Source organism: Hippocampus bargibanti, linkage group LG16 (assembly GCF_051943395.1).
Source record: "Hippocampus bargibanti isolate YZ-2025 linkage group LG16, ASM5194339v1, whole genome shotgun sequence".
Lineage (NCBI taxonomy): Eukaryota > Metazoa > Chordata > Actinopteri > Syngnathiformes > Syngnathidae > Hippocampus > Hippocampus bargibanti.
In genome coordinates, this window is record NC_142749.1 from 9,839,149 (window position 1) to 9,858,987 (window position 19,839).

Consider the following 19,839-nt stretch of genomic DNA (forward strand, 5'->3'; position numbering starts at 1 on the left):
TGTCTTTAATCGAAGATTATGGAAACTGAAGCAAATTTGCCTCGATATTTTGAAATGTAGTAATGTATTGACAGTATCATTTTCTGAAAGTAACAGATTTTCTTTTCAAATGCACGCATCCGACCAGAGAATGACAGTCGAGTGTTTGAGTCAAAGTACAGTCGTTTCCATTGACCCACACGAACGATCAAGTTGTCAGTAATTATAATCTTACCAAATCAAAAAAAATATTTTTAGCATAAATACCTCGTTATCGCAAGATTCTTTTTCAGTGTTAAAACAGTGTAATGATATGAGCAAATCGTATTTATCCGTTTACACAAAGCAACACAAACAGCCGTTCAACAGTTCAGAATGAGTGCCGGGGCAAATGCAAATAAGCAAGTGTTTGCGTCTACACTTTCCCGCGGTTTTTTCGTTTTACGTATTTGGGTTCGCTCGTTTTGGTGGACGCTCATACTCTTCCGGTCACACGATGCTAATGTTCACGTCGCAAAACAGCTAACCTAACATACACTGTGGTTAATTAAGATTAGTATTAGTTGGGCATTGGTTTAGGGTGATGTACAAATTACATTACTGACCTATAAATTAGAAATTTGTTTCTATGCAGCTGCACGGGCATGTAGTTGTGGCATAAAACGGTGTTTTGTAACAACGTGCATTCCCTTACATAAAATCGAGCGCGCTTTTCTTTCTGCAAGTCATCCATGTTTTGTGTTGTCGAAACACAGTCGCTGGATTTGGGATTTAAATTCTGTGTTCAATAATTAATGACAATTTGATTGTTTAATTTGACATTCTTTAAGAATTGCCGCATCTGCTTGTTTGTTAGTGGAATACAAGGATGCCACCGAAGAGGCGTAGTGCCACCGTGACCCAAAACAAAGAAACGAAAAAGAGACTTGAAAGTTCCTCTCCGGACTTAAAAACGAACGCGGAATTATCTGTTAAAAAGTAAGCCACCTCGATTACATTTAACTTTCTACTTTATCAACTAGTTAATTCATGAACGTGCTTATTTCAAGTCATGCTTAGACTGTCGTTGACATACTAACCAATTCAGCTAGCTACGTTCTTTTAGAATCGGATGCTACGTTCACAGTAAACAGCACAAACAACGATGGCCAATGTTGGGATTTTTCCATTGGTACTCCTTCACTTCACTTTGTTTTACACTCTTAGAAAACGATTAATTCAACAAAATGTGTTTAATGTAACTGCTGCCTGTTGTTGGGAAATAGTTCGAGCAACAGTTTCATACTTCCACAAAGATAACAGCGTTTCTTGACTTTGCATGTGATGTATGGATATATATCATATGGTATTTGTTTATTTATTTATTTATTTGTGTGTGTTTTTTTCTGCCTGTCTTTGTTGTCTAGGCACAGAGACAAGGATGCTGATTTCGTTGCTCTGTGCACAAGCCTTCATGTGTCCGATGTGGTTTGTGACCTGACTTGGAAGATGTACAAAGGGGTACAGGAGTCCCTGGAGGAATTTGTTGTACGTATTGCATTCTCATACTCTAGTCTAGAGAGATGGTGGCCGTTGAAATAATTCCTTCATTATTCATTATTCAATCAAATGTTTTTAATTTTTCAAACATCTCTATTTAGAAGGATCAAAAAAGGTTGTGGGGTGCCTCTTTGTTTGCGGCCGTTATCGACCTGGATGCCGTTTCCTTCACCGTAACTCAGGTCCTAAAAGCAGTCTCGATGAAGTAAGTAATCATGTCTCATTAAGTTACTGCCGGGTCTGCAAATACGATGTTTTGATTTAAAACAGATTATTTTCTTACAGTGTTTTTTAGGTGTTCAATTACCTGACATGTTTCGCCGTATACAGTAAAGTCTCGTTATATCGATATTCAAGGGAGTCTGAAAAAATATCGATATAACCGGGACTATCGATATATCCGACCCTGTTTGCATGTAATTTTCTCCGTGCGTGCATAGAAATAGTATCGATATAACCGGGACTATCGATATATCCGATATCGATATAACGAGACTTTACTGTACTTCCTTCCGCCTTCGACTTCGTTAATACAACTAAGACATTTTGATTGCATGGGTCGGGTTTAATTTCTAAACTAAGTACATATTGTGTATGGCAACAGATTGTTTGACCCGTATTTATGAAACCCATCAGTGAACCTGTTGTTTTTACTGTTGTTACATTGTGGTACATTGAGACTTAATCTTAAATTCAGTATTTGCCCTCCTGTAATGTAATCTAATAAACTGAATCTTTGCTACCGACAAGTCAATGTCGTTAAGAAGTCTGATTCGGTCGTTGCTCATGTATGATCTCATCTTTTCTTCCTCTTTTTAGTCTAAAGGAGTTTCTGGCTCTGGTTCGGAAGTTGGACATCAATCTGGACACAATAAGCACCAAGGTCAATTCAGCTCTAACACGCTTGGAGAACAAATATGATGTGACCCTGGCTCTTTACCAGAGATTTGAGAAGTGAGTTAACACACATGCACGCATGAACTAGAGCAGTTAAAGAGGCCAAATTTGAAGTCAAAATTATTTTTCCAATGTAATCATGTTTGTTGTTTCAGGACATGCAAAAAGATCTTTACTGAGGTCCCCGAGTCGAAGTAAGTTGAGCACTTTCCGGCTTGGCTTAAAAGTTGTATGTTGACTTTTTTTTCACTCTCTGGTTTTCTAGGGCGAATGAGATCACACGGACCTGCTGGACGATGTTTCTTTTGGCCAAAGGTGAGTTACATTTTTAAAAACACTAATCATAAGTAGGACAAGCTGTAAATACATTGGTTGAAATAATTTCCCTTTTGCTCTGCGTTCTTCTTCTCAGTTGTCCTTCCTTTTTGGTTTCAGTGTCTGGATTGGAATGTTTTTGTCGTCATACTTGCGTTTCTGTTACCTCAGAGTAGATTGCTAAATTGTGGTGATGATTCTCATGCAGGAAAGGCCTTGCAGATGGAGGATGACCTGGTCATATCGTTTCAGTTGCTGCTGTGCACTCTCGAATTATTCATCAAAAGATGCCCTCCAGATATGTTGCAGCCTCTTTACCGTAAGACACCCTCCTCATTGGCTTACTGGTTGCAAAATGTACGTGAACATGGAAAAATATTACATTTACAATGTCATGATCTCGGGTTGGAAATTGTTGCGCAAGTTTGATCTCATCAGTCTTTGTAGACTTCCACCCAGAGGAAATTCTGACCCTACTTCATTATGGCTTTGAAAAAAATATTACATACTTTTTCGAAAATATTAAAACTTGATGGGTTACAGCTCGCTTGAGTAATGTTGAGTTAGTTATATTTTAAATACACAAACAATATGGTGCTCGTGTGTGTGTGTGTGTGTGTGTGTGTGTGTGTGTGTGTGTGTGTGTGTGTGTGTGTGTGTGTGTGTGTGTGTGTGTGTGTGTGTGTGTGTGTGTGTGTGTGTGTGTGTGTGTGTGCGTGTGCGCGTGTGTGTGTGTGTTTCAAAGTCATTGTCTATGTCTGTGACGCCTTGAGTATTTCACTTATTTGATTAGACGTCAAACAAAATGTTAAAAAGGAATTGTAATCCATCTTTTGGGACACTGTTTATATACACGTAGATTCCTTTTTTTTAATTGCTGAAAAAAAATATTGCTTGATGACATTGAATTTTGTAAATACCTTCCAGTTTTTCAGTTGGACCCTACAGCAATATTCGCAGTCTGCAAATCTTTTCCATTCCGCAACCAGTGAACAAAATCACATCGTTATTATTTTTCGCAGAATCAGCCATCAGCAAAGTCCACATTCCCGTCACTCGAACGTCACGTCGCAACCAAAACAGCGCCAAAGCGCGCCCTGTTGACCTGGAGGTTGACATGTTGCTTCTTGAAACCTTGTGCAGGGAGAATCAATGCAATGTGGATGAGGTCTGTGTCGCTCTTGTCTCTTGGTAAACGTCATATTGAATATCAATGTGCCCTGCGCTTCTTCATGCCAATTGCGTTTGTAGGTTAAAAATGTCTACCAGACCAGTTTCTCCGCTTTCCTGGTGTCTCTGGACCTTCTCAAAACTCCTGGTCTTCCTCAGGTATGCCTTGTGAATTGAGTTACAGCAGGTACTGTTTCGCCTTATTGTGCCCACAATTTATTACACTTGCCGTTATTTTTCATATTCGATGCGTCTGAAGCACACCAGTATTTATTGTATCTTAGTGCAGCCACCAATCTTTCTGTGAAATGTATTAGAGAGATTTAGGTTATCACCTTTGACATGCAGTGTTTGAGGTAATTTGACCCCAAAAAATTGTGACCGTATTTTCCGGTGTGTAATGCGCACTGGAGTATACGTGCACCCCCAATGAATGATGTATTTTCAAACCTTTTCCATACATAACGCACACCGGAGTATAAGGCATTCAATGAATGACAAACGTTTTCCAAATATAATCTAGAAATATTTTAAACTTTTCCAAATATAATGAACACCACATTATAAGGCGCGACAGTAGAGGCTGGGGTTACACACTACTTCTTTTACAAGGGCAAAATGAAGTCAGTGGCTGCAAGTAGTAGTTGCGAGATCTGCCGTGGCTCATTATTACTTCGCGTATAAGGCGCAGGTTTATCTTTTGAAGAAAATGAAGGCTTTTTGGTGCGCCTTATACATCGGAAAATACAGTCATTTTCCTTTCTGGTTAAACGACAGTAGTTTATTTCCAATGAAAGTATTAACCATATTTATTTAATTACTTTTGTAATATGGCTTCCACTGCTCACCCGCAGAAAAACTTATCCTGTTCCTGTAAAGCAGGGGTGTCAAAGTCATTTTTTGCCGCGGGCCACATTGTAGTTATGGTTTCCTCTCGAGGGCCGTTATGAATTTGGGGAACCCATTAGAATGTTTAAATCCCTTCACATATTACATATAGAGCACACAGCAAATTAAGGAATAACTCGTTTTCAAATCTGAAGTCAAGAATAATGACTTTTATTGTGGTTGACATCCAAAAATATGAAATTTTGGCTCAGATTTTAGCAATCATCATGGAATTTAACAAGTTTGAGTTCGCGGGCCGAAAAAAATTATGTGGCGGGCCGGATTTGGCCCGCGGGCCTTGACATTGACACCTGTGCTGTAAAGTGTTGAGAGTTTTGAAAGGCGCTTATAAATTAAATTATTATTATTATTATTATAAACATCCAATTATTGCAATAAAATATACCTTTAAAATGTATATTTTAATTATTTTTTTAATATTCCATAACATCCTCAACCATTTACCGCTAAACTTGTCCCCGCAGGCCAGTATCATTAACCAGCAGTATGAAGAGCACTACCTGAAAAGTCAAGACATGGACGCACGACTGTTTTTAGACGACGACGAGACACTTGTTGCGCCCAAAGTGGATCCGTGAGGATTTTAAAATCCAAACTACTTCCTGTTGTAAATGGGAATTAGGGAAAACAAAACATTCATACATGTTCTCTTCAGGGTACAAGTGGAGAGAACGCCCAAGAAGAACATGCCGGAAGAAGATGCCATGCCCGTCCCACAGACTCCAATCAGGTGAGCGCCACATAGCTAGGAGTTTAGGTCATGTAAATTAGAACAAACAAGGATATGTTAGGCGTGCTTCAGATCATAAATTAGCTTGTTATTGGTGTGAGAGGAAAAAAAGTAGAACATGAAAATAAAATGTCTCTCTGAGTAGTGGATGTCTAGCGATCTCTGCAATTTATTAAATGAACATGGAGGGAAGGTTAGTCTTAGATTATTGCTGAATGCAAATATGAAGTTTTGAAAGTCAATTTGTGCCTGTTTGTTTTATCTCATCAGAGCCGCGATGAACTCCATTCAACAGTTGAGGGGAGATCTCACCTCTCGTGGCGACAGGCCATCCACCAACTTAGTCACCTATTTCAAGGCGGGTCTCCACAAACGTTTGCTGTAATTAAAATAACGGATGATGTCCTTGTGTGACTTTCTGTTTTTATTTTTTTGGGTTATTAGAACTGTACCGTGGACCCAACTCAAGACATCCTGAAGCGCTTGGAGACAAATGGACCAAAATTCAGCCAGAGGTTTGCTGAGGCGGTTGGCCCGCGCTGGATCACTCTCGGAAAGCAGGTATGAAGTCGTCGTCAAATAGACCCTGAGCAATTTTTGGGTCAACAATTGTGCCTCAAGTTTTTTTTTTTAACCAGAGGTTTACACTTGGTGTCAAACTCTACTACAAAGTCATGGAGGCGATGTTGAAATCGGTACAGTATTTGAGTCAAGTCAAAAATCATCATTAGATCAAGAATCCTGCTTAACTGAATGACACTTGAACTACTTTCTCTCGACCCCTTTAGGAAGAGAAACGTCTTTCCGTGCAAAATTTCAGGTACTATAAATTTGGAATGTACTTTCAGAATTCTTGAATTGCTTTTTCATGTTGTGAAATTTGGTGAAGCATCCTTGGCTTTAATTCACTTAAATTCCATTTCAGTAAACTTCTCAATGACGCTACATTCCACACGTCACTCTTGGCGTGCGCACTAGAGGTTGTCATGGCAACATACGGAGGTATGTTTTTCAACATTATACTTTAGAAACGGACTCTATCAAGATACCGTTGGAAACGGGCATATGCTAACATTGTTTGGCTTTTCATTATTAGAGAGCAGTTTTAAAACCGGGGGATACAACAGTGGCCGTAGTGGTGGCATCTCAGGCGAAGCGGACCTGTGCTTTCCGTGGATACTGGATGTTTTGAATCTCAGCGCTTTTGACTTCTACAAAGTCATCGAGAGTTTTATCAAAGCAGACGTGACTCTGAGCAAAGATATCGTCAAGCATCTTGAGACCTGCGAGAACCTCATCATGGAACGGATCGCATGGAAGACGGTCAGTGGGATTTTGCAACTCACATGCAGACATAAAAGAGCGATGGTGAAAGTCAATTTTAGTCTCCATACTTAAGTCACGTTTCATGCTTGATTTTATGTATGTGGAATGAGGTGCCAAATAAGATGCTTCATTCCAAAATGTACAATCCTTGACATTTTGCTTGCTACTCCGCCTTGCTGAACTGGGCAGGATAAAATACCGTGTTTTCCGGTGTATAAGGCGCACCCAAAAGCATTGATTTTCTTCAAAAGATGAATCTGCGCCTTGTACGCAGGTGCACCTTATATATGAAGTAATATTGAGCCACATCAGGTCTCTCAACTATGTTTATGTATTTCCATATTATATTTGGAAAACTTTTTTCATTCATTGAAAGTGCGCCTTATACTCCGGTGCGCCTTATGGATGGAAAAAAAATGAAAATATACCATTCATTAGGGGTGCGCCTTCTACTCCAGCGCACATTATACACCAGAAAATACGGTAAGTCAAATATGCAAATATGTGGTGTTATGCTTACGTCACATGCTCAGCTTTGCTATATTGCCATCTTGTGATTGTTTTATTTTGAACATCAAGATGGATTTAGTTGCTCAATATATTGTAGCTTTATTGCTGATAGTATTATCCATGCATTCATTTTCAGCGTGACATTAATGTCCAAGAGGTGGTGTACCCATGCTGGTAGTCTAATTATTCGCAAAGCATATTTTAACATTCATCATGGAGTCTGAATTTAGAGTCTTGAATTAGCGTAATATGTTTCAGGAATAAATTCCACACAAGCATGAAGAGCATCCAAAAGCTCAGAACAATGATGCAGATGTCCTTACTACTAAAGTTACCCAGATCTTACCGAATCGAGAACATTGATATATTTTGCGTTATTAGCTATCATATTCCGAATCTTAATGGTGTGATTAATGTGCACCATTAAGGTCACTTGGTAGAACAGGAAGCAGTCGCTGGTGTCCACGGCGCAGCTGGGCCGAGATGCGCTGTGATTGGCGGACGGCGATGGCTCGGTTATGGTCCACACCTCCATGACCCGAAATGCCGTAAATCCCAACGTCTCTTTCGGTAGGAAATGAGATCGTTTTACGAGAACATAAAATGGAAGCTGGAACACATTCATGGGCTTCTGTTGGAGCTATTAAATTTGTTGGACGGTGGAAACTTAATAAACACAGTTGTCCACCACTTTATGAAGTGTGTATATTGACAGAGGTCATACAAACACATAGCCGTGTTTAAGTAGTGGAGGATTTTTAAAGTTATTTTTAGTTGTCAGATGAACCTTTCTTTCCTTTTGTGTATATTTTGGTTATAACGATTCAATGTGTGACTGTGTAATGACATTCACTTCGCGTTACAGAGGACTGCTAAATGATTCCTTTTTCGTCGTTTTTTTGTGGTTTGAATTTTGGTCACCTTAACCTTGATCAGGCAACAAATCACATTGTTTGAGGTTGACCTTAGATTGACATGCTAACATTTCCCACCATACTGTGACCAATATTCAAAATGAAATGCAAATTGAGGACGCCCATTTATGGCTACGTGTTAAAAACTTAGTTTGGTTAACTATTAACTTGATTTCCCCACCAAATGAGTTGCTCTCAAGTTACCGTATTTTCCGGTGCGTAAGGCGCACCCCCAATGAATGCCGTATTTTCAAACTCCTTCCATATATAAGGCCCACTGGACTATAAGGAGCATCTTCAATGAATGAAAAACAGTTTTCCAAATATAATACAGTAAAGTCTCGTTATATCGATATCGGTTATATCGATAGTACTGCTTATTACGATACTATTTCTATGAACGCAAGGAGAAAATTTACATGCCGCAGGATCGGATATATCGATAGTCCGGTTATATCGATATTTTTTCAGACTCCCGAGAATATCGATATAACGAGACTTTACTGTATATGAATATACAAAAGATGTCCAAATATAAGGCATAGCACATTATACGGCACTACAGTAGAGGCTGGGGTTATGCACTATGTCATCTACGGGCGGGAAATGAAGTCGGTGGCTGCTGACAGGAGTTGAGAGACCTGTTGTGGCTCAAAATACTGAGGCATACTTCACATATAAGGCGCACCTGCGTTTAGGGCGCAGGGTCATCATTTGAAGAAAATCAAGGCTTTTGGGTGTGCCTTATATACCGGAAAATACGGTACTTTAACTGCCCTTTCACAAATGTATTTGGGAAGTGAAAATATGACAGAGCGCCATTCCCAAATGTGTTGGTTTTTTTTCTTGTTTGGGTGCTGATAAAGTGCTGGTCTTGGCCTCTGGCAATGTTTTATTTTTGTTTTCCACAAGGGGGCATTATTTCCCTTCTTTCCATTTTAGCGCTTTGTTCCAGCTTCAGATGTTGTTCAAGTGATATATAAATCAACATGTGTTGCATTGTATTTTTTACAGCGGCCCCATTTCAAGCTCATATAACTCCAGACTCATAATTTCGGAAATTCACTCTTTTTTTATGAAAGCAGAGAGTCTAAGGTTTCTTACACTGTTTATCTATTTCTTACAATGTTTATCTAGTCCTAAAACTCAATATTCTGTGGGTCCTGCAATTAGAGTGAAAATGACAAAAAACCCTGGCACTGGAGTGGACACATATTTACACATCTGGCAGTGAATGAGTTAAATTAAAAAATGGGTAGTAATGCAGTGTCATTATTTTGCGTTGCGATGCTGCAAGTCTGACATTCACTTTAGTGAAACAATCCCAACACGTTTCTTGCGGCGTGTTGTGGCTTGCATGCTGATGTTTTACAGGTAGTGAAGCATTCGTGTCAGAGCCGACCCTCGGGCAAAGCTTCCTGGCAGGAATGTTGTAGCGCTCAGTCTTGCAAGCATGGACAACTATTCCGCATGCACTAAGAGCTACGCAATGTCCCCCTAGTATTCATTTCACTCTTGTCAGCTTCAATTAGTTAGTCGGCATTCTTCATTTAACCCGGCTGTTGTTCCAATTGTGATATGTTGGATCAATCAAAGTAAAGCGCCCAAAGTTTACTCCAGGACAGATTTTGTTTCACTTATGTTCAGAGCCGGTGTAATGTTGATCGACGGTTGCCTAGTCATTGGGTTTTGTTAATCATTGACCACACCTGAAAGCTGTTTGAGTCATTGTGCCTTTGTGGCATCAGCCACATTGTCGGTGGTGACAAAAATAAAAATGGATGACTCAGTCATGTCGACCTATAGTTTGGTTACACAGCTGCGACTGATACATTAGCTCGTTCACTGACACACGATGTGTAAATATATGTCCACTCCAGTGCCCGGGGTTTTTGTCATTTTGACTTAAATTGCAGGACCCACAGAATATTGAGTTTTAGGACTACATAAACATTCAATGCAGCATAAGAAACCTTAGACTCTCTTCTTCCATCAGAAAAAAAATGGGGGTATCTGTACAAAATATAATACATTCATATTGATTTATATAGTGCTTTAACAACAGCTTTAGCTGTAACAAAACGCTAACATGGTAAAAAAAAGGAAATGCTAGGGAGGGTAAAACATTGCCAGAGGTCTGGTCAGCGCTTTATCGGCACCCAAGCAAGAAAAACCAAAACACGAACTTATTCAGGAATGGCTCTCAACGTCACACTTTTCAATTCCCGAATACATTTGGGAATGGCAGCAAATGTGTTTAAAAAAAAGCTACACCACACTTGTTTATGAGCAAGCAAAGTCCGTCCCTTAACTGGTTTATTTAGTACTTTCGGAATGAAGCGGGCAATAAAATGCCTGAAAACTTTCCCAGACCTTAAGTACGTAGGAACAACATTAAGAAAGTAAAAGAAAAGTCCATCAAAACAGATCTAATACTGCTTTCAGTGCGCACACAAAAAACGGCCCTACATTTCGTTTTCCAAAAAGTTAGTCAGTGAAAAGTCAGGAAGTCAGTAAAACTACAGCATAAAGCAGTTTTGACATTGTGACACAATTATTGATACCGTCAAACGTCCTCCTTTTTTTATGTGCCGAACAACCGTCACTGTCTTTATTCCCATTCCTTTGTGTCCATTCGGTCTTTTGCTCTTGTTGACTGTCTCAGTTGCGAGTCCTTGTACTTTTCACCAAGAGTCCGTTTGTGACTCCTCAAGGCATCACAATGTGGTTTTATCTTGAGATTTGGAACCCTTTGTGTCCGTGAACTTTGTTTTCAGAGACCTCAAGGCCAAGCGAGGTGTTGAATTTGTGCTGCTCTGGCCGCTGTCCCCTTGCAACCTGTCGAGAAGCTTGACGCCGTTATGCCATGCAGTGGATTTGCGTTTGATGGAGCTCTTAATGGTCTCTGATGTGAAATAATAAATAACGGGGTCGAAGCAGCAGTTGGTCACGGCAATGCACAGTGAAATGGGGTAGATGGTTCTCACCACATATTCTGCGTAGCACCCTTTCAGGGCTTTAGTCCGGACCAGAGAGTAAAACATGAGATTTACGTTGTAGGGGATGAAACAGAAGCAGAAAATTAGCAGATGTACAATGATCATCCTCAAAACTTTTGCCTTGTTGATGCTGCCGCCGCGGCTGATGGTCTGTGGTTTCTTTAGTGTCTGTAGCACCATCACAGAGCAAAAAAGATTGACCATCAATGGGATCACAAAGCCCACCGTCTCGATAAACATCACAACTTTGGACAATTCTGACCTCCACTGGTTACTGGAGTAGTTTTCAAAGCAGTAGTTGGACGAAGAGTTGACATTTTTGGGCGAGGTGGTGTCCAAAAGGAACCCGGTGGGGATACTCCCAGAAAGAACGAGCACCCACACCGTAACGCAGGCCAATTTGGCGTTCCGCTTGGTCCGAATTTTTTGAGAGCGGAATGGGTGCACAATAGCCAGGAAGCGGTCCACGCTGATGCAGGTGAGGAACAGGATGCTGCCGTACATGTTGGTGTAGAAAAGGGCCACGGAAATCTTACACAGCTCGCTGCCAAACATCCATTCCCGTTTAATGAAGTAGACGATCCGAAAAGGAAGGCTGAGGACAAACAAAGAGTCTGACACCACCAGGTTCACCATGTACGTGGTGGTTTCGTTCCTCAGTTTCAGCGTGCACCCAAAAATGTAGACGGCCACGAGATTGAAGAGGAATCCGAAGACAAACACCAAGCTGAAAACGGTGCTGTACAGAGGGTACTTGAAGTCGTCGCTCTTGTTGCACTTTATCAAATTGTGCGCGGCGCCCAGTGTACTGTTATACATTTTAAAATCCAGCTGGTGAGTCTGTAATATTTACAGAGTGGAAAAGTGATCCCGTGTCATCGCCAATCGAAAAACAAAACCTCCAAAAACCTGTTTAACCACCAGTCTGGAACCATCCATTTGTTTGTATTTGCCTAGGGAGAGACAGAGAAAATGCCCCCAAAATGTTGAGGAAGTGATACCTCAATACCTTTTGCTGTATCCAAAAGTGTTCATCCTCGTAGGTTGCATAATAATGGTGGGAAGCTCCCGCTCGTAACCATCTTTGTTCTTCAGTTGATTTTATCTTCCCCTTTCTTAAAAGTCACGCGTGGCGGTCTGCATTCAGCTGCAGAAAATAATGAAGTGATCCCCCGTCGACTTTTTTTTTTTTTTTTTTTTTGTCGTTATTACTGTGTCGGTTGTGTATTTCCTGCAGCCAGCTTGCTCGGTCTGAAGTTCTTTTACAAGCTGCGAGCGTGTCAGATGATTCAAGGCAAAAGAAAAGGGAGGAGCCGAATACTCGGGCCAAAGCCTTCCCACTTTGACTGTTGTTGCACCTACCTTACAATTTCAATATTAATGTTGGGACCTGTTGTGCCCAACTATCTGAAATAAATGTACGTTATGTTCTCCGAAGCTAGTTGACCTTACTGCTGACAAAAATGTCAGTATGTTTTTTTATTTTTTAAATGTCACTTTTGTTTTATAAAAAAGTCAACACTGTGCTCTGCTACGATAACCAAATCCCAGTGAAGATTGTTGCTGCCGTTGTACGCCGCTGGCTCAGCAGGATGTGGTTTAGACTGCAAAAGATGTGTGCACAAGTTTCGGGCCTGCAAGAGTGAACTCGGCTCGGTTCACATGACATTCAAAGTCACAAATCATTAAGTGAGATACTCGAATACTACACAGATGAAAAGTAAAGCAGTATATTGTCTGTGTAAAAAGTGCCTTTTTTTGGTTATAGATAGATATTATATAATAGAGAATAGATCAAGGATGGATAGATGGACAGTTAGGTAGATGGATAGATGGACAGGTAGATGGATATTGGACAGATAGATAGATAATAGATATTACAATCTTATATCTATTATCTAATAATTATATATTAGATATTATATATTACATAGGCAGATGGATAATATATATTAGGTAGATAGATAATATATACTGTAATAGATAGGTAGGTAGATAATATATACAGGTATTAGGTGGATGGATAGATCACAGGTGTCAAAGTCAAGTCCCCGGGGCCAAATCCAGCCCACATCATTTTTTCCACCCGCAAAAGCAAATCAAACTTTGACACCCGTGAGACAGATGGATTGTACCTGGTAAATTAAAAAAAGACGTCCTGACAGTTTGTGTGGTTCAGTTTATGACCGCTAGGTGGCACTGTAGTGCTCTTCCTTGTCTAGTTTTGCTTTGACTGTCAACTGTCTATACTGTCGTTGGAATGTAGATCTTTTTTATTTTTTCTTTCTTTTTAAATTGGTGTTTTTTTGAATCATCCCCTTTTCTTTCATCTCGCAGGATTCTCCTCTCTTCGAGCTGTTGAAGCAGGAGCACGAGGGCGGGGCGGTGGAACAAGCGGAGGCACCCGCTAGTTTCAACCAGCCCTTACAACACAACCACACAGCCGCTGACTTGTGAGTCCACCAGCCTGCTGTGTGCCAACATTTCAATGTTGCAGAAGCACCATGAATCAGAAGGGTCTTTATTTTATTTTTATTTTTTTGCCAGGTATCTGTCCCCTGTTCGCCCATGTCTTCGAATCGTACCTCCTGAGTCCCCCGCCACGCCCAGCTCTCAAGCTGCGGTTCCATCACTGAGCCAGCCTGCATCTCAAGCCGCGAGCCAAAACCCTCGAAACCCGAAGTCTAACTCACTCAGCCTATTCTATAAGAAATGTATGATTCAATACTGACATTTTATTTGTCCGGGTAAATCTCTATTGATCCGTGTTGTGTCATCTGATATGTCACCGTTGTTCATTCGGTTGTGTCCTTGTAGTGTACCGCCTTGCCTACACTAGACTGAAGATGCTCTGCTCCTATCTGCCATCCACTTATCCGGAGCTGGAGCCCATCATTTGGACGCTCTTCCAGCACACTCTGCAACACAAGTATGAGCTGATGAGAGATCGTCACCTGGACCAGGTAGCCTGGCGACTTTGTCTTGTGCGTGAATATTTCCATCCACTCATGGTTGCCTCTCCGCGCGTTCTCTTCTAGTTAATGATGTCAGCCATGTATGCCATATGCAAAGTGAAGAGCGTAGATCTGCGCTTCAAAGCCATCGTGTCGTCGTACAAGAACATGCCTAACACCAATCAGGAGGTGACAATATCTTTCAATGAGCCTCATATTTAATTGCCTCCAACCTCTTTGTGTGCCATAACATGTCTGTTTATGCGCAGACTTTCAAGCATGTCCGCATCACAGAGGACCACTACGACTCCATCATTGTCTTCTACAATCAAGTGTTCATGCAGAGGCTGAAAACCAACATCCTACAATATGCATCCACAAGAGTAAGGGAACTTTCCTTCCAAAATACTGTGCTACGTTTCCATATAGCGATATTGTTCCACTCAGTTAGCTTTGTGTTTTGTTTTGTTTTTCAATCGTCAAAGGTTGAACATGCATTACACTAAAAGATGGATTTACCACAATCCCAGCAACATAATCAAGTGATTATGATTTCCATAACTAGAGATGCCCTGCTACAAAAATCTCCCAAAACCTGTCTCATGTAGCTGCAATATCTTAATTTTATCTTAAACAATGTCATATTGATTGTCTTTGTTTCTATGGGATTGACCTGGGTCATGATCAGAGTGACCGAAACAGAATGATGTGAAAACATTCAGGGATAAAAAAAGAATGAATGAATGTCTTCCTTGCCTTTTATTTGCTTCTGAACGGCATATCAGAGTTGAGAAGAGCGACAGACAGTTTAGCAATTGTGACACATCCAATCGACCGAAGTTTGACAAATGTAAATTATTTGTTGGCCAACCTTTGTGAAACCAGGTATTGGATTAGATTGGATTAACCTTTAATAGTTTCACACTGGAGAAATGTACATCTCACAGCAGCAAAGTGATGAAAGGCAAGAAAGAAGTAGAAAAACAAAATACAGGAGCTGCTGTAACGGCAGCTACTCACTCGGCGCCATCCTGAAGTCAAAAACAAAACAAGAAATGTGACGCAACACAAAGGACACAGACGCACATTCTGCACACTCTTTTTTTACATAAAGCCGTTCGAGATGAAAAAGGAGAGGATTGAAGCAGCCTTTTCTCCCGTGGCTCAAGGACGTCTTGGTGAAATGCGCACGTCTGCTACAAGCTAAACGTTGAAAGAAAACGAATCTGGAGCATCCATTGACAAAAAGATTATCTCACATCTCCTGTCCCACGTAAATCCGCTTCAATTCCAAGCCGCGACATTTCCACACGCGCATCGGCGCTCTGCTCTGACGCTCCTTTTTACTTAGTATGTTTAAAAAAACGTACTAACATACTAACTAACACATCCATAAAAAAACATACACTCAAAAGCGATATATGTAATACATGCATAATACAGTAAAGTCTCGTTATATCGATATTCAAGGGAGTCCGAAAAAATATCGATATAACCGGGACTATCGATATATCCGACCCTGTTTGCATGTAATTTTCTCCGTGCGTGCATACAAATAGTATCGATATAACCGGGACTATCGATATATCCGATATCGATATAACGAGACTTTACTGTATCTGTTTTTCTTTCTTCTTCCAGCCACCTCCTCTCTCCCCGATCCCACAAATCCCACGCAGCCCTTATAAATTTCCCAGTTCTCCTCTGCGTGTGCCTGGAAGCAGCAACGTGTACATCTCGCCGATGAAGAGCGCCCGCTCCCCAGGCATAATGACACCTCGCAGCAGGTCAGCGCTTTACCTTGGCATTGCAACAATGTCTATGCCTGCTTGACTGAACTTGTTTGTCTCTTTCCAGAATGTTGGTTTTAATCGGTGAATCATTTGGGGTATGCTCTTTTGTTTTCTTTTCCGCAGTTCATATCCCGCAGCTTTATCTCGATGAATATTTGTCATGTCGCTTTTTTACATTTTTTTAGCCACCCAATCGCTTCCAGAAGATCAACCAGATGGTCAGTAGCGGCGATCGCTCTTTGAAGAGAACGCCAGATCATGGAGGAACCCCCAAAATTCCGAAGAGGTTACGATTTGATGTTGATGGGCAAGATGAGCCCAATGGCAGGTTGGTAAAAAAATTACTTTATGTGATTTAGCGGAAAATACATCTCCAAAAATATTTTTCTGATGGTTTTTTTTCTTCTTCAATAGCAAATCCGATGGAGATTCAACACTGATCCAGAGGCTCAACGATTTAAGTAAGCTAGTCAACTGCTCCGTTAAAGGACAACCGACACCATTTTTTTTGTTTCCTAACTGACACCAGAAAAACGTTTTATAGCATCTAAGATACCCAAAACACGCAGGCTGATATTTTTATTCAAATGCAAAACACCAATAAAAATGACTTAGTGTCCTAAAACTACTTCAAAATGATCTCAGAAAGTTTCAGTTCGTTGTTCGTGACGTCGTGCGTTGCTCGAGAATCAAAACAATGGCTTCAGATTCGGAGAAGATGCTTTCTTAATACTCATCCAGTTATGAATATGATTCAAATAGTTCTGAAGAGGAAAGCATAAATGTTTGCAATCGATTAAAGAAGTCCTTCAGTCTCATTTTGAGGCGTCTGGACTCCAATGTAGTGCCCAGAAAATGCACAAGATGGCGCCCAAGCTCCGTTGGAAATGGGCTGATTTGGCTGCTGGGAATTTGTGTCAGATGTGACGTCACGTCAGGCATCGTCATCAACTCGAAAACAAGACTTCCTGAATATTCAGCGTGGGTTTTAAAACATAAAATATACCTATATGTTGTGGAATCTTTGTAAAATACGCTCAGTAGAAGTCATTTGAAGTGATTTTACAAATTATGGACACAACTTGTCCGGAGGTGTCGGTTGTCCTTTAAGAGTTCACACTCTGAAATTCAATTTCATGAAATAAGTCAAAATGGCACCGCTCACACCGACTACTTTTCTATCCAGCCTCCGCCCGTACTCGCGTCCAGGAACAGAAAATGAAGGAGGATGCGGAATCCTGAAAGGAACACCATTAAACTACTGCGCTCTTCCCTACGCTCTTGGACACAATGTGAACCCCTTTTTTACTGTGTGGTTTTAGTTTATATTTAACATTTATTTCAGGAATAATTTGTGAATATCAGGCTGGGAGGATAACAGAATGACAATAGTTTTTGTTGTTGTTTGTTTTAAGTTAGGATATGTAACGCTTTTATTTGTATTTGAAACATCAGCCGGAACATGACTGAGGAACCTTTTTTAGTGAGACGTCAAATTTTCATCGTGTTATTTTAAAATAGTTGAATCATGATGCAGCATTTGTTAAATCACTACAATATATGGTGGATATAAAAAAAGTATATGCGCCTATGCCAATGTCAGGTTTTTGTAATGTATAAAAAAAAGATGAACATCTAAATTTTGTACACATTTATGTGGCCTATAACCTTTACAATTCAATTTGTATTTTTCATAATGTAAACACTCAACTGGCATTAGCACAAAACAACCACTGTTCAACTTGAAATAGTATAGCTTCACCTTGTATCTTGGATTTGACTTTCAATCCTCTGGGACTATTTAGATGCGCGATAAGCGCACCGATTTTTGTGTTTTAAGTTGTTGGTTTTTTTTAATTGAGAATTTGCAGAGGTTTTTTTTGGGGGGTGGGGGGTATTTGGTCACAAATACAAAACATCAAGTTTGCTCATCATCCAAATATCAGCATTTTAATTGTCTTTTGTGGATGGTAGAACCACTTGAGCCCGTGTTTGAAAAATAGAGCTTATTAAAAAAAATGTTGGGTGACAACAGCTACGTTTTTTTTAGTATTTTTTTTTAGTTTGTGCCTGATGCTAAAAATCTTACCCTTGTTTACCATTATTTATCAGAGATTTAAAGTCAAGCTTAGCTTTTATTTGTATTTTTTGCTTTGGTTAAGCAACTTCTTGAAATGATTCTAAATATTTCCTTTAAACTAGTTATTTGTTTTGGAGCTCATCTTTACCCTTTCGAGCATGTCACAAAGTAAAGTACTGTACTTGATCTTGTTTGCTGTCAAACAGCTGTGTTATACTTTATACTTGACGACAAACCAATAAAGCACAACCGCTTTGGGAAAGGAAACTGAAATTGGTATCTGTCAAACTAAGCATGATAGCAAATGTTACTGTGGCTAGCAAGAAAGCTAACGCGATGCTGGACTCATTCACATCATCAGGATCTTTATTGGCGAAGTGTGTAGAACACACAAGGAATTTGTCTTTAGGAGAACACGTTGCTCTAGTATCATGAAAAACATGAAGAGTAGCTGGAAAAGGTGGTGGGCAGGGTGCAGAGGGTCCATGACTTGACTGTAAGACAGTGAAGGACAACAATGTGTGTGTTTCAGCAAAGCAACCAACAAAACGTTCATAACATGTCCAGATGTGAATGTCAACGATCTATATAAATAAATCTTTCTTGTTTTTGAACTCCTTCCAGTTCCCCCCGGGAATGATGACATCTGCCACCTGTACAGTAACAACCACCCTAATTGATACCCAGACTTTGTTTTCAATGCAGGAGGCATCAGAAACACTTTGAGCAGGTTACATTTTAATTGGATGGATTCCCTTCGGAGACTGATGGAAGTGGAGCGTCCTTACAGAGAGCTTCATATGATCACGGAACGCCAAAGTGCTTGCTTGGCTTGTCCGCTCCATCTGTTTTGATTGCGTGGAAGAGGATAAGTTCATTCCATTCATTTTTTTTATATCAGGCATGCAAAACCTCACGGTGAGTAGTCCTTGGGAAATTGTGTATTAGTTGTGTAAAAATGTTTTCCTATATTTCATTGGTTTGGCGGGGTTTTTAGTTTCCTTAGGCGTTTTATTTTTCTCAAATTTCTGCTCGGCTTACAAAAGCAGACACTGATTTACATTGATCAGCAGGCATTATGCCTTTTGACTGTCCAGGGTGTTTTTACCAGTCAGCTGAATTAGACTCTAGCTTACCTCATTCACTGCCATTCACAAATGCATTCTGAAAATATAATGTTGAGCGCCATTCCCTAATTTGTTCGGGCTGTTGTTTTTCATGCTTGGGTGCCGATAAAGTGCTGGCCATGGCCTTTGGCAATGTTTTTTCCCTTCCACGATTGGGCTGCATTCCCCTTTTTTCCATGTTAGCGCTTTGTTCCAGCTTCAGCTGTTGTTAAAGCGCTATGTAAACCAATATATGTATGTATTGCATTGTATTTTGGACAGCCACCCCCATTTCAAGATCAGATAATTCCAGACCCATATAATTTAGTAATTAAAGCTTTTTTTCTGATCAAAGAAGAAGCATTGAATGTTTATGTAGTCCTAAAACTCAATATTCTGTGGAATTCGATAGACAATGACAAAAACCCTGGCACTGAAATTGACACATTTTTGCATGTCTGGCAGTGAATGGGTTAACACTGCATACAATGAGTGCAAGCGCTATTGCAAGATAACTGCTTGATAGATATTTGTATTTATTCAGTCCACCATTCATATGGTAAAAATCCACTGATGAACCACTGAAAGCAGTTGTACTTGTACTTGTACTTTGTCTCA

General features: G+C 40.2%; 2 protein-coding genes across 2 annotated transcripts; one reads left to right on the top strand and one right to left on the bottom strand.

The window, feature by feature from the left end:
* The first annotated feature begins 696 nt into the window (after nucleotides 1–696).
* On the top strand, nucleotides 697–18,544 carry rb1 (retinoblastoma 1). The gene is made up of 27 exons (XM_089016831.1): nucleotides 697–957; nucleotides 1,386–1,506; nucleotides 1,620–1,723; nucleotides 2,338–2,472; nucleotides 2,571–2,609; nucleotides 2,681–2,730; nucleotides 2,939–3,049; nucleotides 3,753–3,898; nucleotides 3,982–4,059; nucleotides 5,274–5,383; nucleotides 5,465–5,539; nucleotides 5,810–5,897; nucleotides 5,984–6,100; nucleotides 6,178–6,234; nucleotides 6,328–6,359; nucleotides 6,465–6,541; nucleotides 6,636–6,862; nucleotides 13,626–13,741; nucleotides 13,836–14,002; nucleotides 14,106–14,251; nucleotides 14,327–14,431; nucleotides 14,512–14,625; nucleotides 15,884–16,029; nucleotides 16,100–16,130; nucleotides 16,221–16,363; nucleotides 16,450–16,496; nucleotides 17,222–18,544. Exons 1-27 carry the CDS (start codon nucleotides 848–850, stop codon nucleotides 17,275–17,277), a joined length of 2,748 nt encoding a protein of 915 aa, XP_088872957.1. The 5' UTR covers nucleotides 697–847; the 3' UTR covers nucleotides 17,278–18,544.
* LOC148886367 (lysophosphatidic acid receptor 6-like) lies at nucleotides 10,336–12,568 on the bottom strand. The gene has a single exon (XM_089016832.1). It carries the CDS (start codon nucleotides 12,105–12,107, stop codon nucleotides 11,007–11,009), a length of 1,101 nt encoding a protein of 366 aa, XP_088872958.1. The 5' UTR covers nucleotides 12,108–12,568; the 3' UTR covers nucleotides 10,336–11,006.
* Nucleotides 18,545–19,839: the final 1,295 nt, after the last annotated feature.

Excerpts from the sequence above, each read along its gene's own strand:
- rb1 (XM_089016831.1), top strand. The coding sequence starts at position 848 with ATGCCACCGAAGAGGCGTAGTGCCACCGTGACCCAAAACAAAGAAACG. Across the intron at positions 2,473-2,570 it reads CTTTACCAGAGATTTGAGAA|GACATGCAAAAAGATCTTTA; the intron begins GTGAGTTAACAC and ends TTGTTGTTTCAG. Across the intron at positions 6,101-6,177 it reads GGATCACTCTCGGAAAGCAG|AGGTTTACACTTGGTGTCAA; the intron begins GTATGAAGTCGT and ends TTTTTTAACCAG.
- LOC148886367 (XM_089016832.1), bottom strand. The coding sequence starts at position 12,107 with ATGTATAACAGTACACTGGGCGCCGCGCACAATTTGATAAAGTGCAAC.